Source organism: Kogia breviceps, chromosome 3 (genome assembly GCF_026419965.1).
Source record: "Kogia breviceps isolate mKogBre1 chromosome 3, mKogBre1 haplotype 1, whole genome shotgun sequence".
NCBI classification, from domain to species: domain Eukaryota; kingdom Metazoa; phylum Chordata; class Mammalia; order Artiodactyla; family Physeteridae; genus Kogia; species Kogia breviceps.
Window position 1 is genome coordinate 93757868 of NC_081312.1, and position 27104 is coordinate 93784971.

The 27104-nt window shown below is 35.7% G+C and overlaps 1 protein-coding gene across 10 annotated transcripts in view; it reads left to right on the plus strand.

Moving 5' to 3' along the window:
* The window catches only part of USP8 (ubiquitin specific peptidase 8), a 99444-nt gene that overhangs the window by 52083 nt on the left and 20257 nt on the right, over positions 1–27104 (plus strand). For 6 of the 10 annotated variants that reach the window (XM_067029227.1, XM_067029232.1, XM_067029226.1 and 3 more), the window contains exons 2-10: positions 612–780; positions 4446–4590; positions 9785–9870; positions 11574–11736; positions 14320–14362; positions 16120–16264; positions 20179–20341; positions 23632–23776; positions 24078–24298. In XM_067029227.1, coding sequence (XP_066885328.1) covers positions 677–780; positions 4446–4590; positions 9785–9870; positions 11574–11736; positions 14320–14362; positions 16120–16264; positions 20179–20341; positions 23632–23776; positions 24078–24298 — 1215 coding nt within the window. In that variant the 5' untranslated portion in view covers positions 612–676. The remainder of the gene's footprint in view (positions 1–611; positions 781–4445; positions 4591–9784; positions 9871–11573; positions 11737–14319; positions 14363–16119; positions 16265–20178; positions 20342–23631; positions 23777–24077; positions 24299–27104) is intronic. The other 4 variants (XM_067029230.1, XM_067029229.1, XM_067029228.1 and 1 more) reach the window with 1 other exon arrangement.

Consider the following 27104-nt stretch of genomic DNA (forward strand, 5'->3'; position numbering starts at 1 on the left):
TGTTAATTGTTACATACCTAGCCTTTCTTCTTCATTTTTTTTTTTTTTTTACTACCTCCATCTTCCTAGTCAGAATTTACCAGAGCAGATGAGGAAACAAAGAATGTCATGAAACATCAAAGACCTTTTCAAAGTAAACCAAAGTATTTGGGTGTATTCTACCAGAAACATGTTCATACATCCCCAGCTTCATATAATGTACTGTGGCTACCCCTCCCCCCAACTTGTTTCCTTTTGTAAACTGATGAGAAAGAAATATTTCTAAATGAAACTGCCTTCTATTTGTAAACTATACATTAATGCAGATTTAACAGAAGAAAAATATAAAAGCTTTTATTATTCTGTTCCTTTGACAGGAAAGATTCCTAATACTTAATGCAAAATGATACAAACAGTAATTCATTTCGTTAATGAAAATTTGGAGGAGAAAGTAGATTGTTTATTGATACCCTGTATATTGAACTCCAAAAATAAATATTCAAGATAATTGAAAATTAACTCTGTTAGCAAAGGACACAGTTTAGGAGGTTTGTTTGTTTGTTTTTTAAATTCACTTGTTTTATTGTTAATGAGGAAAACTAATGAGATTATTTGTGTTCATTTTGTTTCAGAAAAGAACTACTTTTAATGAAGTACACCATCCATTGTGAAAGTGGAGAAGTAAAGTTTATTCATCATGCCTGCTGTGGCTTCAGTTCCTAAAGAACTCTACCTCAGTTCTTCACTAAAAGACCTCAATAAGAAGACAGAAGTTAAACCAGAGAAAATAAGCACTAGGAAGTATGTATACTTTGCTAATTTGAGCCATATACAGGTATCCCCCACTATTCAAAAGTAGAGTGTTCCTATGAAGCCTTTTGTAAGCCAAAATGGCATAAAGTGAGGAAACAACTTTTTTCATGAAAGCAAATATCGCCTCTGGATTTGTTTCGATTAGTGAAAAAGGTACTTAGTTAGGTGTTCTGTAAAAGCAAAGTGGTGTAAAGTGAACTTTTGAAAAGTGGGGGATAGCTGTTAACTTCTAGTTCATTTCCATTTTATTAAATGAGTTAGAGAAGTTCTTAATTTTATCTTGGCAGAATACATATATATTCTGCTAATAAGCATATTATCTGTTTTCTGGACATTATGTTACATCATAAGTTTAAGAGGTGAAGACTGCAAGGATTCTACAAAACTCATTCAGCCACAGTTAATGTCTTTTCCTAAAACAATGTAAAAGTACTTCTTAATTAAAGATCATTTTTATCCTTGTGTATTTCACATATAAGATCTGGGTCTAGCATAGTCTTTGATTAAAAAAGAAGAGATATGTATTTTTTATGCAGTATTCAGCAAAGTATTTAATTTTTACCAATTTGACATGAACTTTTAACCTAATGATTTTTTTTTAAATTTATTTATGGTTGCATTAGGTCTTCATTGCTGCACACAGGCTTTCTGTAGTTGTGGTGAATGGGGGCTGCTCTTTGTTGCGGTGCACTTGTTGTGGAGCACAGGCTCTAGGCACGAGGGCTTCAGTAGTTAAGGTACACGGGCTCAGTAGTTGTGGCTCACGGGCTCTAGAGTGCAGGCTCAGTAGTTGTGGTGCATGGGCTTAGTTGCTCCACGGCATGTGGCATCTTCCCAGACCAGGGATCAAACCCGTGTCCCCTGAAATGGCAGGCGGATTCTTATATATCCTCTTTTTTTTTTTTTTTAAAGTCTTATTTGTTTGTTTTATTATTTATTTACTTGTCTGTGCCAGGTCATAGTTGCGGCACGTGTGATATTTGTTGTGGCATGCATGTAGAATCTAGTTCCCTAACCAGGGATCAAACCCAGGCCCTCTGCATTGGGAGCGTGGAGTCTCTGCACCACCAAAGAAGTCCCCTAATGATTTATTTTATGTATTTTGATTTTTGAGGGCATGTAGTCTATGTTGGGTAGACTACATGTTGAGGTAGAGGCTAGAGATGATACTTTCCTGATAACAGTTGCAGAATTTGTCCTGAGATAAAATATAATAGAGATGGAGAGGTCCACCTATTTTGATATTTACTGGAAGTTATTTTCCTAAAAATGGGATATCACTAAAATTGTTAACTTGTTGATAGTTTTATCTCTGTTAAGGAGGGACAGGAGACAGTAGGGGAGTTTTTCCTCTGAATTTATTTTGACCAACAAAGGAGAAGATTTAGAGATATATAACTATATTATTATAGATCTGGGAGTAAGAGTTTCGGAAAGAAAGGTGGGTCTAGCCAGCCTTACACCCTACACTTGAGGTAAGCAGATTTTAGAAATTGGGGAAAACAGGTGTTCTGTGGCTGGAGATAAATGTGAGGCTCTAAAAAATGATATGTATGATCCCAAATGAACCTGTGAAGAGGCATCTTAAACCTGTGTTTGCACAGGAACATCTTTATGAGTCATTTTCTAGAGGAAATAAACAAGATGGGAAGGAAATAAAACATTAAGGATGAAGACAGGAGAGTAGTAAGAACTTTAAAGAAGGTCAGGAAAGAGAATCCCAGAATGAACTAATATTCTTAAACATTACTAAGTATAAAATGGGCTTTTAAAAAGATCTTTGGGTGGGGAAGGGATAGGAAGAGTAATAGAGGGATTGGCCTGCTTCTTGAGCTTAGTTGGTAATGTTGATGGGGTGATAGAGAAAGTAGCGCTGTTTAACTCACATTGAATGATTTTCAAATAGGAAATAGTGAGAAGGGTAAAACCACCTTGAAGCTTTCTCAGAGAGCTTCATCTAATCTTAAAACAGATAAATCTGTTTTAGCAATGTCTGGTTTAGCTCTAGGACTATCCTGATCCCACAGGAAGTGGTATGTTGGCCTAAATGTACCACCACAATATGTAGCACTATTCTAGAGAATGCTAGAATCCTTTTAGGATGTTTGGCTGGTTCACTGGACTCACAGTGGCATTGTAGCCATCTCAGCTGTGTCTGCTACATATGGACCCATGAGATACACATGCATCATAATGAAAGAAATTTGGAAAAACCTAAGGACTGTTGCACCCACTCCTAAACTCTTAGAGAATCTCCTTGCTAGCTCTGGTTTGATTTACGTCTATCCTGGGACTTCGATGCCATGCTTAGCAGGGCATGCATACTGACTGAAATTGTCCTTGTGTAGGACCATCTTTGGTCTTAAAGACCAGTTTGGCCCTGTTCCTTTGTGTGGTGTTCTAGTTCCTTGCCCTGACCAACTTCATCACTAATCCATGTCTCAATCGTAGAGCACAGTTTGAAAAATATAGAAAACAAGATGCACTGATTTATAGAAATAAGTTATTGATAAAGCATATTGTGTATCAGCATTGGCACTACAACTTAGTTGCCAAAACTTTAGTCCTAAGTAAATGAATTCCTCTTGCAGAAATGTCTGTTTTATTAATTTGCTTTCTGAAGACTGTTAAACCAGGAAAATGTCCTTAGAATGAATGCCGTAGTAGACTTCCCTGGTGATGCAGTGGTTAAGAATCCGCCTGCCAATGCAGGGGACATGGGTTCGAGCCTTGTCCAGAAAGATTCCACATGCTGTGGGGCAACTAAGCCCGTGCACCACAACTACTGAGCCTGCACTCTAGAGCCTGCGAGCCACAACTAGTGAGTTCGTGTGCCACAACTACTGAAGCCCACACACCTAGAGCCCGTGCTTCACAACAAGAGAAGCCACCACAATGAGAAGCCAGCGCACTGCAACAAAGAGTAGCCCACTCTCTCTGCAACTAGAGAAAAGCCCACGCGCAGCAATGAAGATCCAATGCAGCCATAAATAAATAAATAAATTTATTTATTTATTTAAAGAAAAAAATAAATGAAATTATTTTACTGAAGTGGAATTTTAAGATGACATGTTTTTAGACTTTAAATCTCTTCTCTTTTCAGGGCCAGTGAATCAGAGTGCAGTTCAGCCATTGTGTAGAAAACTCTAAAAGATTGAACTCATGTCCCCTTTCCTGTACCTAGTTTCTTGAGTTTTTAGGTGGGGAGAATTTTACATCATGGTTAGAAAGGAGTAAGGAGAATTGAAAAGTATTTGTTTTAACATTAAAATAATAAATATTTTAGCTCCCCTACGTCAATACAAGTAGTATGCAGCTATGTTCTTTAATTATAGAGTATGACTATTATATGGATGCCGGAGGACCATTTGCCTCAGGATTATCTATTGTAGCAAATCTTTTAAAACTGGATTTAGAATGCATTTTGTACAGTTTGGTGACATACAAACAACTATTAATGAAACATAAGTATTTAATTGTAGTATAAGGGAAATTTTCATGTTGCATCCAAACTTATATCTAACTTTGTATAATTCTGAAGTAGTGCAACCTAAATTATGAAATGTATTTTATTGAGATTCTCTGTGGACTTTATACATGACTCTTTTCCCCCAGATGTCAAGTGTTTTAATTACTTTTTCTCTCATTTTAAGTTATGTACAGAGTGCCCTGAAGATCTTCAAGACCGCAGAAGAAAGCAGATTAGATCGTGATGAAGAAAGGGCCTATGTGCTATATATGAAATATGTGACTGTTTATAATCTTATCAAAAAAAGGCCTGATTTCAAGCAACAGCAGGTACCTTTTATTTCTATGTTTTTATTTGCTAAGTTATTTTACACAGTGGAACTATTGATCTCTTATAACTAATACTTAAATTTAGATACTATGTAGCTGCAAGTTCAAACTCTTGCAAATAGAAAAAGCAAACTAAAGATTTCGTTTCATTATTTGCAATATGTGTATATGTATGGTTACACTCACACTATATACACATACTTAATTTGCTTTGGATTAGTACAGGTTTATAGCAACATACAGACTCATGATTAGTCTTCTGTTGTAATAAATCACTGCCAGGTCAAATAGAAGGATTCAGTTTACTCATGCATTCAGTAAGAAAAATATGACTATAGTTGTACTTTTTCAAGGATCAAGGTTTAGTCACTTGTTTTTATGTGACAGCTTTTTATATTTAATTGACATTATAGCCATATTAAAGATCTCAGTTTGCAAAATTAATGTTGATTAATCTATTTAATTTAGATAATCATTTTTATCTATTTATTTATTATTTTTTGCTTTTAATCTTTTGAGCCAGGTGCCTTTCTTCCAATTTGCTGAAGCGTAAGGAGGGAGGGAGGATGGGAGAGGTGTAAATGGGTAAAGAGAACTGATGACTAGGATAAGTGTTGCTAGGGAAGATGGTTATATTTTTATTACACCAGAAACAGACAAAAAAAGAAAATAGAGAGCGGGTTAAAGAAATGGGAAGAATATTGTGTTGGTGGTTCCACCTTTACCTAGGAATGATCTTGCTACTAGAGAATAGTAGCAAAATACTGCTTATAGATTTCTTACCTGGTAGACAAGCCATTCTTTTATTTTTTTGGCCATGGCATGTGGCACGTGGGATCTTAGTTCCCCAACCAGGGATCAAACCCATGCCCACTGCGTTGGAAGTGTGGATGGAGTCTTAACCACTGGACTGCCAGGGAAGTCCAAGACAAGCCATTCTTTTTTTTTTTGCGGTACATGGGCCTCTCACTGTTGTGGCCTCTCCTGCTGCGGAGCACAGGCTCCGGACGCGCAGCCTCAGCGGCCATGGCTCACGGGCCCAGCTGCTCCACGGCATGTGGGATCCTCCCGGACCGGGGCGCGAACCCGTGTCCCCTGCATCAGCAGGCGGACTCTCAACCACTGCGCCACCAGGGAAGCCCAAGACAAGCCATTCTTGAATTAATATTGAGATTTTTATTTAGTTCACTTTTGGCAGAATTGTCTTGCCTCATTTAAATTTTTTTAAAATTTGTTTTATTTATTTATTTTTGGCTGCGTTGGGTCTTCGTTGCTGTGCATGGGCTTTCTCTAGTTGTGAGCGGGGGCTACTCTTCATTGCAGTGCGCGGGCTTCTCATTGTGGTGGCTTCTCTTGTTGAGGAGCATGCACTCTAGAGTGTAGACTCAGGAGTTGTGGCATGTGGGCTCAGTAATTGTGGCTCGCGGGCTCTAGAGTGCAGGCTCAGTAGTTGTGGCTCAGGGGCTTAGTTGCTCTGTGGCATGTGGGATCTTCCTGCCTCATTTAAATTGACTTATAGAAGTGAAAAAAAAAAGTTCTCTTATTCTTCGAAATAACCTTATTTTGTCCACAGTAATGGAACTAATAAAATTTCTTTTGGTTGTTGGTTATGGGATAACTTTAATGTTTTATTTAATGGTGACAGATGATTGCTGGTGTTTCTTCTCACCAGCAAAATTATGCTGATAATCTTTATGGGGTTTTAGATCTAGGTAGCTCCTTGCATTTGGAGATTCATCTTCCTGTCTACAAATGGCTGGGTTGGTCCTGCCCTTGGAACATTCTTGGACATGCTTATCTGCAGAGGCTTGTCTTGCTCACTCTTTGATGGTTTTTACAGTATCTGTTAAAATGATACTGCTTAGAGCCAGGATACTGTTCATGTGTTTAATACTTTCTGTCATCACTGATATTTTTCCTAACCCCACTGGAAGGTTTCAGAAAACAACAATGATGTAATGGTCGTTTTACTCAGAGAGTCTTTGAGTCATGTTGTTTCTGCCCAACATAAAATTGAAGGAAAGCTACTCTGCTATATCCAGGATCTATGGGATATGAAGGACTACCCACAACTAAAAGTTTGGCTTACTTATGAGATAATAAAGATAAACCCAGTGCTGGAAGACCCTGGTGGCATGACAAAAACATCACAGACTTGGGTAGAGTAGACCTGGGTTGGGAATGTGCTCTCTCACTTTGGGCTCTCTTACTTCATCTTTCCTGAGCCCCCTAGTACATTCATCTCTAAAGGGGACCTCCTTGGTGGGTTGCTATAAGAATCGAAGATAAGTCTTGTATTATCGTACCTGTCATAAGTATTCTATAAATATTGAATGGGTGAATGAATGAATGGTGGCAATTATTCTGCTTATTACTATTGTAAATGTATCTTTTATTTATTAAAACATAAATCTGAACCCTGTCAGAAATTTTTTTAAAAAAGATACTTCTTAAAAAGAAGTGTAAAAGTATTTACTGAAATAAATATTTTTGAAAGATTTGCGAATTTGGAGAACTTCGGAAGTTTTTTTGTTTTGTTTTGTTTTGTTTTTTACGGTACGCAGGCTTCTCACTGTTGTGGCCTCTCCCGTTGCGGAGCGCAGGCTCAGCGGCCATGGCTCACGGGCCCAGCCGCTCCGCGGCATGTGGAATCTTCCCGGACCGGGACATGAAACCTGTCCACTGCATCAGCAGGCTGACTCTCAACCACTGCGCCACCAGGGAAGCCCCGGAAGTTTTGGTGTTTCCTTTTTTGTCTGTTGTGGTAGGGCCAATTTTTTATGTACTTATTTAATTTTTGCCTTACTTTTCAAACTTCCTGGTTACTTTTTTTCTTTGGCAAGATTGGGAGTGGTTTTGTAGCTACCTTTTTTTTTTTAACTTGAGAAGGTTGGGACTAAATTTTAATCAGTAAGAAATTTTTCCATTTCCACATAGTATCTATTGCATTTCCAAAGAGAGTATCTAGTTGAAAGTGGCAGGAGTTGTTTGGGTTAGGAAGCTCCCTGCAAAGGCTCAAGTAACCCAGGCTGTTACTTCATATGCTTTAGATGTTCAGTTCCTGATATTAGTAAAGGAACTGTTTCCATTTGCTCTGTCCAGGGTACCACATCTGCTTCTGTCTTAGAACTGTTTTTTGTTTTATTTTATTTAGCTCAATGTCTCCAGTGCATTTTAAGTATGTGAAGTGTTAAATTTAGTAACTACATATTTTCTGGTTTTTATCCTTTAAATCAGGAAGCAACAGGATGTAATGTGACCAGCCTTCTTCAGAAACTTACATTTTTCACGTGTTTTACACTAAGATTTAGATAAAACTTGTGAATTTAGCAAGCTCACTAGTAGAAGACATATTACATTATTGTTTACTCATTGAAAAAACTTAGTTTATGAACAATTTTTTCAGGGTTATTTGAAAAGGGGGGAAGGCAAATATATTGAAAATATTAGTATAGCAAAGTCTAGATACAGTTAGAATATTTTTAAATATCCATGGCAATCACGATAATTAATGCTAAATATTATTAGTAGTGAACCATTTTGTTTGGGAAATCATGAGAATTGCTTGAATTTGTGTGTTCAGGAGTAGGAAAGTTCTACTAAGTAAACCTAAGAAGCAAATGTTTTTAGTTGTATAAGAATTGGACTTTTTTTTTTATTCTGCCAATTGTCAATACTATTGAAAATTGGAAAAAAATTATACTTATTCCAACTGTGTTCCTTTAAGAGCACAGAGAGAGGTAATTATTGACAAGAAACCTCATTAATATTAGGGGAGTGTCTTCTGGGAGTTTGTACCAGACATGCCCAAACATTATTTTTTCAGCATTTCATCAGTGTTAAGCCAGGCTTTTAAATGAGTTCATGTCAAAAAATTAATAAAACAAGTCATATAAAGCAACCATACTCCAATAAAAATTAATTTTTAAAAAAAGTCATAGTGTTTTTTGGTTTTACTTTGTATTTTGTTTTTATCAGAGAAATATTACAGTAATGGCTAGTTTTGTTTTCTCTTAAAAAAGTATTACATCAGAAGTCAGGACATTGTGATAATGGAAGTAATTACAGTTTCCACTGTAATTTTCAGTTGATATAATATTGAACAAACTATATACTTTTATTAAAAATTACATAGTGAATGGCCCTTTTATATATTTTTATCTCTAATCTAGAAGAATAAAATCAAATAAAACATGATCTACTTTTAGGCTAGATAAACAGACATATGATAACTATTATCAACAGGTCTATCTTACCAGCTCTTTGTAACTGCCTCTCAAAGAGCCAGAGATGGATATTTCTGGCCTCCTGGCCTTTCTTTTTATAATTTCTGATTACAGTATCATTTGTGATAAACTGTGTTAGTAGGCTCTATTTGCAAAGTCATAGTGATAAGTTGCAGCAAGTTAGATCCTCTAGTCAGTTAGCTGAGTCCCACTGCACTACTGTCATGTTAAAGCAGCCTTGATTTGGAAATATCTCTGATGGCAAGATCTAATGGGTGACCCCTTAGGGAAGCGATTTATTTCTTTTTCAATTCATTATGCTTGTTAATAATTTATGTGCTAAACCTTTTGTATGTGTACATGTGTGTTTTAACGTAGATCATACTATTGATTTATTTTCTACCATTTGATTTTTAGTTACTCAAGGTTTCCTCAAGTGTAAAACTTGTTTTATGTCTAAAGTGATTTGACTCCAGTTGGGAGGTAGGTAGGTATAATAAAATACAGGTGGAAGGAAACATCTCAGTTTAAAACAAAACAAATTCTATGCTGTGGATCAATACAGAATTTGCTTTACTGCTTCTGAGACTAAAAGAAAAAACTAAGTAACATATTTACAGTAGGAAAATATATTCTGCTCCTAACATATATGGTTTGCTTTTTGGCACTTATTCAAAAACAATAAGAATAGTATTTACACTTCGTAAAGGTGCCTTACAAATAAGTAAAATTATTACCTACTGGCTTTTTTTTTAACATACTAATAATATGAAAAAATATTTTTGAGACAGTTGGAGAATAAGTTGTACACTTTTGTAGGTTAAACGTTTTAAGAAATATTTTATTCAGTCATAATATTTTTATCTAAACTTTTGTTCATATGAACACTATAATTTTGTGTTTTTAGCGTTAGTGCTATGTACAGTGGCTAGTACTAACAGTTTAAGATGGTTTTCCTATAATTTTAGGACTACTTTCATTCAATACTTGGACCTGCAAACATCAAAAAAGCTATTGAAGAAGCTGAGAGACTCTCTGAAAGCCTTAAACTCAGGTACGGACACTATTATGAAATCTTTAAAAGAATGTAAATTTAGAAGATTAAAATTATATTTAGAATTTGTCCATTTATATATGACCATGCGTATAAATCCCAATTCCTAAGAAGAAGTCTTATATTCATGTGTTACCATTAATGTTCTTTACTGAAAATTTTTAAATGTTTAGACTGATACATTGTTAAGATAAGCATTGGTCTATTAGATTATAGCTCAGGTCCAGTTTTTTCTAAGTTTCTGACAGGATTCTTCAGAAAAACATAATATTCTCATATGCTTCATGTCATAATGTGCTTGCTACTGGACACTGGGCTTGTGGGAATGAAGTATTTAATGTTAGTTTTGACTTGCCTGGTTGCAGAAGTTACATATTTTTTAAAAAAATCGAACTCTAGTATTTGCCATGACTGACTTACCAGGCTTATAAAATAATTAGAAATTAAAAACAGTATGTTTCAATATTTAGTCATTAGTCACTCTTTAAATAACAAAATTAAAAGGGAACTATTTTTACTCCACTTTTTTTTTTTTAAACTTGAATCAGTTAACTGCTATAGTTACACAGGTTTTCCCCTGCTATCTGAAAGTAAAGTGTTCCTATGAAACTTTTACCTAAGCCAAAGTGACGTAAGGCAAAGAAGCAACTACCTCAGGACACGTCTTGCTACAAGATGTGCAAAATAAATCGAGATAAAGCACAGATGCTCACAGACACAGTTCAAAGCTATAGCAGCTTGATGCTGAGATGCTTGTGTAATTCCTGGGGAAGGAGCTTGGCGGTGCCACTCTCTGATCAGGGTGTGGTTACTTCTCTAACAGCTGGCTGCAAAACAAGTGCTAAACGCTATTTTCATTTTTCACCTTTTTTCCATAAGTGAATATCCTCTTCAGATTTCTTTCAGTTAGTAAAAACAAGTACCAATGTAGGTCTTTTGTAAAAGCGAAGTGGCATAAAGAAAATGTCTGAAAAGCAGAGATACCTGTATGTATCATAGCCTTTACTTAGAAATTATCTTTTTCAACTAGTGTGTTCCTTGGTCCTTTCCACAATTACTAATCTTGGGGCTGGACTATGTTAATGTGGATGAAGTCATTTAGAATTACTATTCTCTTTCTCCTTTAGCCAGTTAATCAACTAAGTAGAATAGAATTTCTCCTAATCTTTGGGTTACCCATTATTAACTCTTCTCTCTTAGATTGCCTAGTTTTTCCCTAATCATACTACTGCTAGCAATAATCATGTTCTTTACTCCTCTATCGTTGGGACTTTAGGTTCTTTCACTTATTTATTGTCTGTACTTTTTTGTATTTGAGCTATTTTATAAGTAAATTGGGCTTTATAGTTAATTTTAGGATTTTAGGATTGTAAATCCTTTGAAAAGGAAATGGCAGCATATTTGAATCTTTAAAGGGTTGAAATTAGTGGGAGGGAAAGAGCAAAAAGAATATTGAACAACTTCAACTTGAGAGCATAGAGTTTCTTTTCAAGATTTTTGAGCAATTTGAAATAAATCTACAGAGGACAAATTTGTGAGTTGTGATTTATAATGGAACACTGGCAGAGTTGAATTTCAACTGGAGGGAGAAAGAATGCAGCCATAAAATACCTCATGGCAGGATATTAACTTTATGGAGCTGGAAATCCTTTACTTTCACCATCATGCCAATAAAAGACATCCTGACTTCTTCTTTCAACTAGATATGAAGAAGCTGAAGTTCGGAAAAAACTTGAAGAAAAGGACAGACAGGAGAAAGAGCAGCTGCAGAAACAGAAAAGGCAGGAAACAGGAAGAGAGGATGGTGGCACATCAGCTAAAAGTTCTTTGGAAAATGTATTGGATGCCAAAGACAAAACCCACAAGGTATTTCAGATTTATCCTGCTAGGTAAATAAAAAGACTGGTTCTTTTTGTCAGATGATTTGCTTAAGAAGAGTTCAGATTCCACTATATCATTCTTTTGGGCGAAAAAGATAAAGTATAATGTGTTTTTATTAGAAATTGAATTAATTATTCTAGATTTAGTGGATTCCAGGTTTTTCTTGAAACTTCTAAAGAAATATGTTGTGTGTATTTGTTAGTTTTTAGCAGTCACTATAGACTTGACTGGAGCAGTGGAAAGAGCATTTGGGCTGTGATTCAGTCTATCTGGTCCCATATCAAGTCTTGCTTAACTGTTTTGGGACTCAGTTTGGCCAATTAAGATCTTGAAATAGATGATCTTTAAGGTCTCTCCTTTCTAATAAATGTAATTTACATTAGGGAAAGATTTGGTACACTATTTATCTGGTGTGAAGCTATTTTTCTATTTCTGGTGTCTCATTCTCTCCCCTTTGCTTTTTCCTCCTTTCTCTGCCTCAGTTTCCCCTTCCTCTTTCTCTCCCTCTTGTTCTATTTGTTCAGCAACTACTTGGAGTCTTTTCAGCTACATCATTTGTTTGCCAGAAACTGTTGGTGACTCAACCTGTAGCTGCTAGCTGTCACTTTATCTCCCTCCCTTCACCTCCTCAGAAACTGTTCTTTCTAAAATATAATTTCTTCTGCACTGTTGAAATTCATGGAAAGATTTCTAATTTAATTTTTCTTAAGCATTTTGTAGCTTTCAACTCTCATTTGTATGTGGGTTATCACTGATTTCATTAAGAAGTAGTAGTTGAATTGCTTGTGACATTGGGTTAGGCACTATGTAAAAAGAAGTGAAGAAATCAGTCTTTTGATTTTAGGAACTCATAATGTAAGATTAATAGTACTGTCTTAGAGACATGTTCATTTATAGGTCAAATGGCTGATATAAAAAAAATACTAAGATTCCAAAGAACTATATGAAAGGGACTTTTCAAATTCTTCATTTTGTTGTTTTTCCAGCAGCAGGGCCAACTACCTTTCGTTACCTTTACTTTTGTTTAGCATTTTTATGTTGAAAAGAGAATACAGTTAAATCCTGTTACCCAGCTTCAGTAATCAACTAACATTTGCCATGTTTTTTTATCTGCACCTCTCACCTCTTCAATCAGATTCCAGACAACATATCATTTACCCCTAAATATTTCAGTATACATCTCAAAGAAAGGAACATTTTTTTTTTATCTTTTTTTTTTTTAAATTTCATTTTTGGCTGTATTGGGTCTTTGTTGCTGCGCGTGGGCTTTCTTTAGTTGCAGCGAGCAGGGGCTACTCTTCATTGTGGTGTGTGTGCTTCTCATTGCAGTGGCTTCTCTTATCGCGGAGCATGGGCTCTAGGTGCACGAGCTTCAGTAGTTGTGGCATGCGGGCTTCAGTAGTTGCGGCCTGCGGGCTCTAGAGCGCAGGTTCAGTAGGTATGGCACGCGGGCTTAGTTGCCTATAGCATGTGGGATCTTCCCGGACCAGGGCTCGAACCCATGTCCCCTGCATTGGCAGGCAGATACTTAACCACTGTGCCACCAGGGAAGTCCAAAAGGAACATTTTATTAATAACCGCAGTGCTATTTTACCACCTCACAAAATTAACAATAATTCCCTGATATAATCTAAAGCCCAGTCTATTCAGATATTTTACCCATGTGTCTCATAATGATAAAGTCAGTATGTTTGAATCAGGATCCAAACAGGGTCCACTCATTGTCTTTTGGTTGCAATTTCTCTTAAGTCTCTATAGCATTCTCTAATTGAGTTTCCTTCTCATTTTTCATTTCCTGCATTTGGCTTTTTAATACTGGATCAGTTCTGTAAAATCAGCCACATTGTAGATTTGTCTGATTACTTCCTCCTTGTGTCACTTAACTTGTTCTTCTGTCTCCTATATTTCCTGTAGGCTGGAAGTTCAACCTAAGAGCTTAATTAGATTGAGGTTCAGTTTTTGTTTTTTGGCCAGAATGCTTCATAGGTGATACTGTGTACTGCATACTGTATCATATTAGTAGACACATAATATACATTTCTTTTTTACTTTTAGTGATGTAGAAATTGTTCAGTAGGTTCTAGTGGGTCCTTAGTTTCCCCATCTATGAAATGAGTTAGTACCTTAGAGAATTATCCCATGTTATCTTGGTTAGGAAATGCAAATTTATAAAACTTTGTATCACTTCATTTTCCTGTAATTCTGTAATGGAGGACACTGAAGGGATTGACCAGAATTTTTATTTCATTGTAAGAAGTGCTCTCTCGTTAAGTTAAATACTAAATTTCTCTAATAATGTGTGCTTTGAAATCATATTTGGCCTTTAACTGGAGAAAATTTTGAGGAAATGACAAATGATTGTGACATGCTACTAGTTATTTTAGTTGTTATCAGAGTAATCCGTTAATGGCATTACTGTTCATCTGTATTTTTATAAAATGCCAGTACTCTGCACATTTCATTTCCTAGAAGGCTTTCAGTTTCAAAGAAGTATTAAAGTTGAACTTTTTCTTTCTATAAAAATGTGTGTTTCTGTTAAAGTTGAAACTTTTTTTTCCTATGAAATAGATAAATGGTGAAAAGAGTGAAAAAAATGAGACTACAGAGAAAGGTAAGTGTGCACAGAAAGAGGGAGTTCTTTTAGGCTATTATTGAGATCTTTTAATTAGAATAAGCTTCAGATTTTAGACAGTGAGATTCTTAGCATTGCGTTTAGTCTATATATGAGCTTTATCATTTTTCCTAACCTGTACAATAATATTGAAAATGTATTATATTCTGTATTTACATGTCATGGGGAATATTTATGGTAATATGCATTTGAAAACATGAAAACCACAGTTGGTACTTGTCATTGCTTTTTTTCAAGATATAGTTTAGCATAGTGGTTAAGAGCATGGATTCTCAGAAGTCAGACTTCCTAGGTTTGAATACAGGCTCCTCTGAGTTTGCATGTCATCTTGAGCTTATTACTTCACTTTTCTACTTTAGTTTCCCCATCTGTAAGGTGGGAATAATAATTGCATCTATTTCTTAGGGTTATTGTGAGGATTGACTGAGTTAATGTATGTGACACTCTTAGAACACAGTAAACTTCATATAAGTAGCTGTTAGTACTTATGACTTTAAGTGGAAAACTTAAATATTTAAAGGCTTTTTCACTTCCCTCAAAAAAAATCTAAACCAGTAATTTGGATGTTGTCCGTAGGTGGTGTTGATGCTCCAGTAACAAGTATGAGACCTAAACAACAAGACTTATTAGGCAATTGCCTAAGTTTTCCTCTCTCAGAAAAGGTTTAATTAAATATTAATTGTATGTAACACTAAAATTAATTATCTATTTAAAATGTTTCCATACAACAATTTAAAAAATAAAACTGAGTGTAGTAAGGTACCTTCCTAAAAGCTGTTATCAATTCATTCTAAGATTAGTTTTTATCCATGTGTTCCTTTGTGTCTCACCCTGCTTAGGTGTTGCACGTCTTGGTGGTTTGTTCTCCACTTTAGATTGTTTTGTTATCAGAATGATCTTTATGGTTAGAAAGGGAAGTAAGATGGTTATTAGCAACTGGGTATTTTAGCTTAGGAGATGGTGTGACTGTTCTTCGTACAGCTTACTGCTGAAATAGTTCTTTCCATATTTAAGCTTCCTTTTAGTGCTTTTTAATCTTTCACTTCAGGTGGTAGAACCTGGAAGAGGAAAATAGCAACATAGGGAATATTTATTTTGGCTAAATATTAAAGAGCTAGATATTAAACATTTTAGGCTTTGGGGGCCCTGTTTTCCTTGCATGGAAGCAGCCATAGACAATATGTAAACAAATGAGTGTAGCTGTGTTCCAGTGAAAATAAGTGGCCATAGTTTACCAATGCCAGATGTGGAACACAGATAACAAACTTTTGGCTTATTATTCTAGGAGACCTACAGGTTTTTCAGATAGCCCCTGTAAGACCCCCATGGAGACTTTAAAAAAAGAATATAGAACCTTTCAAGAACTTTTGAACCACAGGTATTTCTTCTGGTTGACATTTCTCAAATGGCTTGATTTTTAAAAATAGAATATTTTCATGAGACACACATACTAATTTATTTTATACAGCAGCAGAGCCCACACCAAATGTAGTTGTAATATCACCAGCAAGTTTTGGTATTTAAGTCTTTATAAACAAAACATTGAACTAGTTTTTTGATAAATGTCAAAAACATAAACTGTATTTGAAATTAGTTTAAAAGGTAATAAATAATATGACAGAATAGCAAGTATATGACACTTCTAGGAAAAGCTATGTTTGTCCTGTATTTAGTGATATGATAGCACACGGAACTAGGTGTTTCTTGTCACTTATATTGTCTCTCTCGATTCCAAGGAGCAATCACAGCAAAGGAGCTTTACACAATGAGGATGGATAAAAACATCAGCTTGATTATAATGGATGCTCGAAGAATGCAGGATTATCTGGATTCCCATATTTCAAATTCTCTCAGTGTTCCTGAAGAAGCCATCAGTCCAGGGTGGGTTGCTGTATATTTAGATAAAATGGTAAACTGTGGATAGTAGTAGTAAATATTACTACTTAGCATCCAAGCTAAATGTGATAAAGTAGTCTTTTCTTTTCCTGTGGACCTTTTCATTCTTTGCTCCTTAGTGGCACACCTTACCCTTTCTGAAGGGTAGTGTAAAGGACATTCCAGTTTGGCTGTTTTTTCTTATCTGTGACATTTGGAGTCTTATTAGAAGAGAAATGAAACTCCCTTGTGTGTCCTATTTCCCCAGGTGTTTGTTGACTAATTTCTCCTGCTATTTTTTATTTGAATTGCTTTCTATTTTGAAATTCCCCATACTGTTATCTGTGGTAAAAGATTACACAAATACTTTTTCAAAGAAGAAGCAGGATAGCTAAGTGATTAAGAAAAACTACAGGCTCTAAAATCAGACTGTATTCAGACTATATATTATAACTCCATCTCTTATTAGCTACATTACTTCTAGCTAGTGGCCTAACCTCTCTAAGCCCATGTTTCCATCTGTGAAATGGGAATAATGATAGTACCTATCTCAGAAGTTGTGAGTTTAAATGACAAATTTTATATATGCACACAGATAACACAGTGCCTGGCACTAGTAAGGACTTACTAAAAAAAAATACCTTTTTTTTTCTTTTTTTGATAAGAAGGCCTTTAACCTATAAAATAAAGTTACTTGCATGAATATATGGTATATTAGAAACTATCATCATAGTGATAGGGCTAAAACTCCAGTCCAGTGCCATTTTCAACTATTATGAGTGTTATAAAAATTATATAACCTCTCTAGGTCTTAGTTTATGGGACTGGATTAGTTAAAATCTATGGTTCATTCCAGTACTAACTTAAGCAACCTTAAAAAGATACATTTTTAAAGTTAGGTAGTAAAATTTGCATAGTTTTTAGCATATTGCCAAGGCTTATGAATGTTCAACCTGAAGAATAAAGTGCTTTGTAAGTATGATATTTAAAAATGAGATTAGAAAGGAAAACAAAAAATTAAAAAAAGAGAGACAAGAAATTTTTTAAAATAAAATAAAAATTTTAAAAGGAAAAAAAATGAGATGAGGGTGCATAGTCTAATCAAGTAGGTATGAATATATTTCCAGGATTTGAAAAGAGAAAGTTATGATTAATCTTTGATGATCTAATCTTTACTGACAGAAAGCTGGTGACTTTTATAAACTGCTTCCCAAAATGTGAGAATTTGACTAATGTGAATCTCAAGATGAGTTTAGGTTGAAGATTGAAGATGAATTGCATACCAAGAGAATTATTACCTTTTAATTTCTGTTTCAGTCCTTCTGAATTAGTTAAAAGAAGTTTCAATTTGGTGCTAGCATTCCTTTTTAGTATTTGATAATACCCTTTCTTACAAGAGAGCAGGCCTCAGAGCTCATTGTAGGCAACAGTATCTTCAGCTAGCTAATGGTGAATACTATATGACTAGTTTTTTACTATCTGTTTTAAAATTTTAATACAGCATAATATACACACAAAATCACTCTTATCCTCAGTATTCATTTGCCCAGTCAGTTTTCAAAAACTGAATGCATCCATTTACCTAGCATCTGGACCAAGAAACAGAACATTACCATCACTGCAGAAGCCTCTCTTATGCCACCTGTCATTGGCTGCCCTTATCCCCACCCACCCAAGGGAACCAACCACCAACAGAATAGATTTTGTTTTTGTAGTTTATATAAACGGAACCATACAGTCTAAAGTCTTTTATGTCTGGCTTCTTGTACTCAACCTTATGTTTATAAGAGTCATGTATATTATTGTGTGTAGTTGTAATTCGTTTATTCTCATTGCTATATGGTGATCTATTATGTGAACATAGCATAATTTACTGATCTGTTTTATTTACTTTTAGGATTATCTTTATTTATTGGATATGATGCTATTTTCCATATATATAGGAATATACCGTTTCCTGTTAAAACAAATTTAAGTAAAGGATCACTTTCAGTTAAATAATTACATTAAAACATTACACATTAGACAAGGTAGAGCAGAGTTGCAGCAGCTTGTGAAGGGGTTACATGAAAGACTGAAGTTTGGGGAGTACTGACTGATATTATTGTTTCCCAAACTAGCATTCTGCAGAATACTAATGTTGAGTTTTTAGAGTGATTTAGGCAAGTATATCCTTAGTATCAGAAATTGTCCTTAAGAATATCATGTTTCAATTTTTCTCATTCTTTGTTGACCAAGCCTTCTAATCTCTATATATCAAATGAGACTTATTATGAAACAGTATTTTATATTTCTTTCTTTTTCTTTATTTCCTAGAAGGTACGGTAACCAACATTATTATATAGGAACAGGGTTTTTTCCCCTTCAATTAGTTAAACCATTTAGTTTTACTTAGAATACAAGTTTCTGCCCAGCTTGCCAATATCGCCAGTTAAATACCTGAAATACCTATGTGCTTTGCTAGGAATAATATGTAGTTCCTTTCCTGGAGGAGCAAATCTGTATTATTCATTCCATCATTCAGCAGATATTTACTGAGCACTTATTATGGGCTGAGTTACTGTGGTTCTAAGTGCTGGAGCTAAATCATTGAACAGACAAAAATCTTTGCTTCATGGAGCTTATATTTTAACAGGGAGGTGGGATAGGTGAGACAGACAATAAATCTTAAAATGTGTATCTGCTGTTGATAAGTGCTATGGAGATGGTTGTGTCAAGTGTGTATGTTGGGGTGAGCATTGAAAATTTTAATCCATGAAGGCTTTGTGGAAAAGTTATTCGTGAGCTAATCTTGAGATAAGGGAAATGAGTGATGCAGTTATCTGAGGGAAGAGGGTTCCAGACAGAGGGGACAGTAGGAGCAAAGGTAATTAGGCAGGCGCATACCTGCATAAACCAGGAATTACAAGGGAGCCAAGGGTGGAGTGGAGAAAGGGGGGGTAAGTTAGTAACGAGGAAGTTGAAGTAATAGGACTGGAGAGAGGGGCCATGCATCAGGCCATGGGAAGGCCCTTAGGTAAGAACTTAAGCTTTTGTGTGAGTGAAGGAGGACGTGAACAGCATGCTTTAGTATAGAGTTGGTATTGTTCACAGGTGATGATGTAGAAGGCAGCACAGCAAAACAGCGTAGAGAATATACGTGAGCCAGATTGCCTGAATTTGAATTCTGGCTCCACTTGGCAACTGTAACCTTGGGTAGGTTACTTAACCTCTTTGGGCCTGTTTTCTCATCTATAAAATGAAGATAATAATGCCTGTTTTTATAGGAGTATAGTGAGGATCTAGTGAGAGTCAGTGAGAATAAAACATTTAGAATAGCACCTGGCACATAGTAAATGCTGTATGTGTTTGTTAAATAAGCATTTTGGTATTTGGTTAACTATTAATTATCTCTATAGATATAAGAGAACTAAAATATAAAGTGTTACCCAGGTGCCCCCCCCCACCACCAATTATTTATATTTGGCTGAGACATACTCACGTGACTTCCTGTGTTTTCATTTTTGGCCCTATTTTTTTTTTTTACATAAAGGGTCAACTGAGTCTATTTCAGTCTCTAATAATTACTATAATATATTCTAATATTATGCAGTGGTAAAGGTGTTAAACACTTTAGGCTATATACTATCTTAACATACAGTCTGACCTTAGAAAGGAAGCTGTTTTAAAGTTTGCTATGGTATGGGGAAATTTCTTCACAGTCCAGTGGTTAGGACTTCAAGCTGTCACTGATGAGGGCCCTGGTTCGATCCCTGTTCAGGGAACTAAAATCCCATAAGCCCTGCAGCATGGCCAAAAAAAAAAAAAAAAAAGTTTGCTATGGTATGATAAAGACTGAAGAACAAAACTCAGTGTCTTATATTAGTATGTTAGGACCTCTCATCTACTTTTGCCCCAATACAAATGTTAATACATTTCAGAGTCACTGCTACTTGGATTGAAGCAAACCTCCCAGATGATTCTAAAGACACATGGAAGAAGAGAGGGAGTGTGGATTATGTGGTACTTCTTGACTGGTTTAGTACTGCAAAAGATTTACAACTTGGAACAACTCTACGGAGTCTGAAAGATGCACTTTTCAAGGTTAGCAAGTTTCCTTATTAGTTTACTGTAATTGTAAGCCTTCTCTGGTTGTTAGAAAGGTATGTCGACTAGTTGATTATCTTAAGGACATGAAGGTCCGACATGCTTTGGTTGTAGACTTTTAAAAAATTCAGATTTAGGGCTTCTCTGGTGGCGCAGTGGTTGAGAGTCCGCCTGCCGATGGAGGGCACACGGGTTCGTGCCCCGGTCCGGGAGGATCCCACATGCCGCGGAAAGGCTGGGCCCGTGAGCCATGGCCGCTGAGCCTGCGCGTCCGGAGCCTGTGCTCCGCAATGGGAGAGGCTGCAGCAGTGAGAGGCCCGCGTACAGCAAAAAAAAAAAAAAAAAAAATTCAGATTTAAAAGACCAGTTTTGACTCACCCAATGACAATAAACTGATCTTTATAAAGTGGGATATTAGAATTTTCCGAAACATAAATTGTCTGGAAAAAAGTGTTATTTTTTGTTATGAAACATAAAGGCAAAGGAAAAAGTCACTAAGGAAAAAGAGATTGATAGGTTTGACTTAATAAAACAAAAACTTAGGTGTGCAAAAAAATACCAGATTTGAAGGTGGAAGACAAAAAAAAATATTTGCAACAAATATGACAGTGATTTAGAACACCTAAAATCTGAAGAGCTTTTGCAAATAAATAAGAAAATTACTTAAGATAAAATGTTTAAATAAGCAGTGGACACAGACGTGAACAGAAGAAGATATGCAAGTGACAAAAACATAATGTCAACTTGACTAGTAATCAGAGAAATGCAAATTGAAACAGTAGATGCCACTTTCATCATCAAATTAACAAAGATAAAAAATAATACTCAGTTTAATTTGTTAAATTATTAAACAATAATAGCACTGAATGCTGGTGAGCATGGGTAAGTATAAAACTCAGTCTGCTGGTAAGAGGGTCAATTGATGGAACATTGCCCTCCAGGAGAGTAAAAGCCTTGAAACAAATCATGCTTCAAAGTATGGAATCTAGAAATATACCCAGCTATAGGCCAACATATGAGATTGCCAATATTCAACTACAGTTAAGTCCCCTACATACGAACAAGTTCTGTTCCAAGAGCGTGTTCGTAAGTCCCATTTGTTCGTAAGTCCAACAGAGTTAGCCTAGGTACCCAGCTAATACAATCTGCTATATAGTACTGTACTGTATTAGGTTTATAATACTTTTCACACAAGTATTACATAAAAACCAAACACAAAAAAATAAAACATTTTTAATCTTACAGTACAGTACTTTGAAAAGTACAGTAGTACAGCACAACAGCTGGCATACAGGGGCTGGCATCGAGTGAACAGGCGAGAAGAGTTACTGACTGGAGGAGGGAGAGGAGGTGGGAGATGGTAGAGCTGAAGGATCGTCAGCAATAGGAGATGGAGGGCAAGCTGCAACTTCACTCACGCCTGACTTTGATGGAATGCACATGTGTATCTTTGAAAGTTTGCAACTTGAAGGTTCGTGTATAGGGGATTTGACCTAAAAAAGTGGCAGCTTCATAAAGTTACCTGAAAGTTTAGTGTATGATAAAGGTGACATAACAGATCAGTGAGGAAAAGATGGATTGAAATAACTGGTTTGAGGACAGCTGGCTAGCCAGCAAGTAAAAGAAAGGGGATCCCTACCTTATTTCTTAGACCACACTAGATTCCAAATGGGTAAAAGATATAAATATGGGTTTTTTTGTTTTTTTTTTTAAGATATAAATATGTTGATTCAAACAATGAACTACTAGGAAAAAGCATTGATAAGTGTTTTTATTACCTTGATCCTGAACCAAGAAGCTAATATTTTTGACCATGTTACAAACACCGCAAATAAAGTAAAAAGTCAATTAAGGGAAAATATTTGTAACAAATATGATAAAGACCTATTTTCCTTAATATTCAGAGTACATTCACTGTTTACCAAGAAAATAGCAAATTCTATAGAAAAATGGGCAAAAGATGAGATTAGTTAAGCCATAGACTATAAAGGGTTAATAAACATATTAAAATATGTTCAGCTTCACAAATCAATAGTAATTAAAACAACCTGGGCTTTTCTGGAGGTGCAGTGGTTAAGAATCTGCCTGCCAGTGTAGGGGACACAGATTCAAGCCATGGTCCAGGAAGATCGCACATGCCGCAGAGCAGCTAAGCCCATGTGCCACAACTACTGAACCTGTGCTCTAGAGCCCACAAGCCACAACTACTGAGCCCACGTGCCACAACTACTGAATCCCATGCACCTAGAGCCCGTGCTCTGCAACAAGAGAAGCCACCGCAATGAGGAGCCTCCACAATGAGAAGCCTGTGCACCGCAATGAAGAGTAGCCCACGCTCACAGAGTAGCCCATGCTCGCCGCAACCAGAGAAAAGCCCGCACACAGCAACGAAGATCAAACAGAGCCTAAATAAATAAATAAATAAATAAATAAAATAAAACAACCTACTTTATGTCCACCAGTTTGATAAAAATTATAAAGACTTATAACAGGCATTCTCATACACTGCTGGTAAATGTGTAAATTGGTATTGTCTTTTTGAAGGGCAGTTTGGTGGCATCTACCAAACTTTTAAGCCAACAGTTCCCCTAGGAAATTATTGTACAGAATACACAAACATATTTTTAAAAGATCATTTCAAAGATTAGCAATATACATTAAAAGCCTTAAAATGTTCATGACCCTTGGCTTAGGAGCTCCACTTGTGGGGATTTTCCCTAATGGACTTGATTGGGTATGTACATGTATGAGGATCTTTAGTTTTTATCTCAGCATTGTTTATAATTAAATAGGAAAAATATTAATTGTTCAAATGATTGATTCAGTTTTGGCGTGTGTGTATGTCTGTATAAAATACAATATTATCTGTTCATTACAGATGATGAGATAGTTCTTTATTAATAACAGATGTTCAGGTAAGAGAAAAGCAGCATAAGTTTCATTGTTTTATAAAAATAAAGTTAAAAAGAAGTATGTAGAGAACTGTAAAAATAAACTCTAAAATGTTAAAGTGGTATCTCTGGGTGATGAGGTTATAGAAGATTTTTATTGTGTATTAAGTTGTTTTCCTATTTTTCTTCTAAGATCATGGATTACTCGTGTGGTTTTAAAAACCTGATCTATCCATTTGTTTCACTTAATGCTGAATTTTGAATTCAGCTCTCTTCTTTTTTTTAATCATTTAGAAGATGAATCTTTTAAGAGCAATTTTAATATTCAGTTTTGTTGCGTTTTTATCTGTCAAGAGGCTGCCTCCATGTTAAACATACTATTTCCTTATTTTATAGTGGGAAAGTAAAACTGTCCTGCACAATGAGCCTTTGGTTTTAGAAGGAGGCTATGAAAATTGGCTCCTTTGTTATCCACAGTATACAACAAATGCTAAAGTCACTCCACCCCCACGAGGCAAGAATGAAGAGGTGTCTGTCTCATGTATGTATGTGAAAATTTTTGTTTAAAATTGCTTCGGTAAAATAAACTTTATTTATGTTCTCGGGGTAATGTTCTTGGTTGTGTGTGCGTTTGTCCTGTCAGATAGCAGTTTGCTTTTAGGCATAAAAATACAAGATGTCCCCATCCTGAAAGTTAATGTTTATTAATTCTTTAAGGCTGTTGTGGCTGTCACCTCTTAGTTTACATTTAACTATCACATATAACATGCATGAGATATGAAGTACTGTTTGTGGGGTTTGCTGTTCTTTCAAAAATATTTTTATTCTTTTGGGGATTTTAGTGGATTTTACTTACCCCTCACTGGAAGAATCAGTTCCTTCTAAACCTGCTGCCCAGATGACACCTCCTACAGAAGTCAATGAAAACATAGAATTGATAAACAATCAAGATGAGAGAGTAGGACCACTGAATATGTCGACACCAGTTGAACCAATTGCTGCTTCTAAATCTGATGTTTCACCCATAATTCAGTCAGTGCCTATTATAAAGAATGTTCCACAGGTATGATCTTGATTTTCTTTTAACTTTATTGTCTCTCTTTTTTTAATGTTATATTAAATATATAGTATAGAAATATGTATCTAGCATATATATGCCTTCAATATTTTAGAAAGAAAAATATTGAGAAATATCTATATGTTTTGGTACCTTTTTTGCTATAAAAATTTTTCATTGTAATTATCTTACTGCCACAGCAATATTAGAATAGCTAATTGGAAGGATTTTAAACCCAGCTGGGTCCACTTAGTACAGGCAGTACTAATGAAAGACAGTATTAGCACAGTGAAGGTGAAAAACACTTCCAGGTGTTTTTTATTATAATTTAATTCATAATATTTTCCCAAATAATTTGGCTTACAGGTGATAGATATGTGATGTCAATATTTTGGTTTTGAAATAGTTCTTTAGTTCCATTTCCTTAGAATTTGACACATAAATAACAGGCATGTTTTAACAATAATTATTTAAAAGAGTTTAAATAAAAGATGTTACAATAGGGAGCTTTCCTTGTGGCACAGTGATTAAGAATCTGCCTGCCAGTGCAGGGGACACAGGTTCAAGCCCTGGTCCAGGAAGATCACACATGCCACGGAGCAACTAAGCCCATGTACCACAACTGCTGAGCCTGTGCTCTAGAGCCCACAAGCCACAACTACTGAGCCCACATGCCACAACTACTGAAGCCCGCACGCCTAGAGCCTGTGCTCCCAACAAGAGAAGCCACCACAATGAGAAGCCTGCGCGCTGCAACAAAGAGTAGTCCCCGCTCGCCGCAACTAGAGAAAGCCTGTGCACAGCAACGAAGACCTAACACAGCCAAGAATAAAATAAATAAAATAAATAAATTTATTTTTTTTAAAAAGATGTTACAGTAAAAAACTTGTAGCATTTTTCTCTTCATTACATTTTACTTAAAGGAAGGTTAACTGATTCTTTGCTGTGTGTTTTCCAACAAGATTTTTTAGCATTTACTTTTAATTTTTTTTCCTCAGATATATTTAAATAGTATTTCACATTTGAAGTGGATGACATCTGGTTTGTGGAGCAGGCTCTGGTTAGAAAATTAGTCATTTTTTTGTTATAAAATGAAGTGGTTCATTTCTTCATTTTTTACGGCCTGCTTTTAATATTTCTGATTAAATCTTAAGACTAAGTAGTATTTGAATGAATTATTCTTAAAATGGAAATTTAAGAAATTTTAAAAAGAGCTTATGATATTGCACTTCCTTTCAACTTAATCAACATGTTATTTGCCCCCTAATCCCTTTGTGACTTTCCGAGATATGTACAATTTATCAAACACATTTTGAGGATTTCCTATATGAAACAAGACATGAAGGTTTACAAATATAGGTAAGCCATGGATTCTATCTGACATTTAGGAGAAACATGGACAAAATCAGCCACAGCATAATGCAGAATATCCTAACTGTTTTTAATAGTCACTAGAGCACACAGCAAGGAGAGAAATTCTGACTGAGAGTGGGTATCATCAGGGGTTCTTCATGGAGGAGGTAGTATTTTTACCTGAGTTTTAAGGATTGAGTAGGATTTGAGAAACAAGTGGAAAATTGTATGACTGAAGGCACAAAGCATGTTCTGGGGTCAGTGAGTAGTTTTGACATGCTTGGGCACAGCTCTCATTTGGAGACAGGTGAGTGTGATGGTAGATAAGATTGGAAAAGTGGACAGAAGTCATCAAGAGAGACTTGGATCTCTTTTGGAGTTTTATCCCGTAGGCAAAAGGAAACCATTAAAGAATTTTAAACTTGAAAGTAACAAGATCATAGCTATGCTTTTAATATGAATGGAAAATGGATTGTTGCCAAAATATGGATGAAAACATTTATTTTGGTTCTTGTTCACCTTTTATTAACTTCATTCTCATAGTGGTTCTTTCCACTTCATTCTCAGATAAATTTAGAAAAGGAGGCGTGGAATAGTTTTGTTTTTATTTTAAGTGAAGAGGCAAAAAGAGAAGTAAGGAGCAAAGGAATGATTCCTTCTTCCTATGGCAGTGTTTCTAATGGAAAAACATAGTTCATTTTGTAAGAACACTACACAGGTTGTTACTGGCAGATATTCTCATTTTTGTTTCAGTAAACTTCATTCTCAAGAAATGATGTTAGGGTCACTTTTAACAATTTTGTATGGTTAGTATGTTGTTAAATTGAGGTAATTACTCAGTTTGTCTTTAGTATCTTATCTCTTATGAAAGTTGTTATGGAATATTTTATTCATTTTCCCTGCAACATTTATTTACTAAGTGTCAGGCACAATCTCTACCCTCCTGGAGCTTACGTGCTCAGAGGGAGGAAAGATTTTAAACAGACAATTATAGTTATTTAATCAGAATCCCAGTAAGTACTATGAGGGAAAAGAATAGGGTATTATGAGGGCATATATCAGGGGACTTGGCTAGTCTTAGGGATCAGGGAAGTGTTGAAGGAAGAGATATTTAAGCCAAGATCTAATGTTGTGGTGGGGTTTGTCTAGATGAACAGCTGGTATAAAGACCTGAGTTGGGAAGGAGCATGGCATCTTTGCAGAATTAAGTGGAGGGAGGCAAGTATGGCTGATGTAACAAGTAGTATGAGATAAGATTGGGGAGATAGGCAAAAGTGATACCACACAGGCATGGCAAGGATTTTAGATGTAATCTAAGTACAGTGAATGGCTATTTAAAATAAGGTTTTGGGCTTCCCTGGTGGCACAGTGGTTGAGAGTCCGCCTGCTGATGCAGGGGATACAGGTTTGTGCCCCGGTCCAGGAAGATCCCACATGCCGCGGAGCGGCTGGGCCCGTG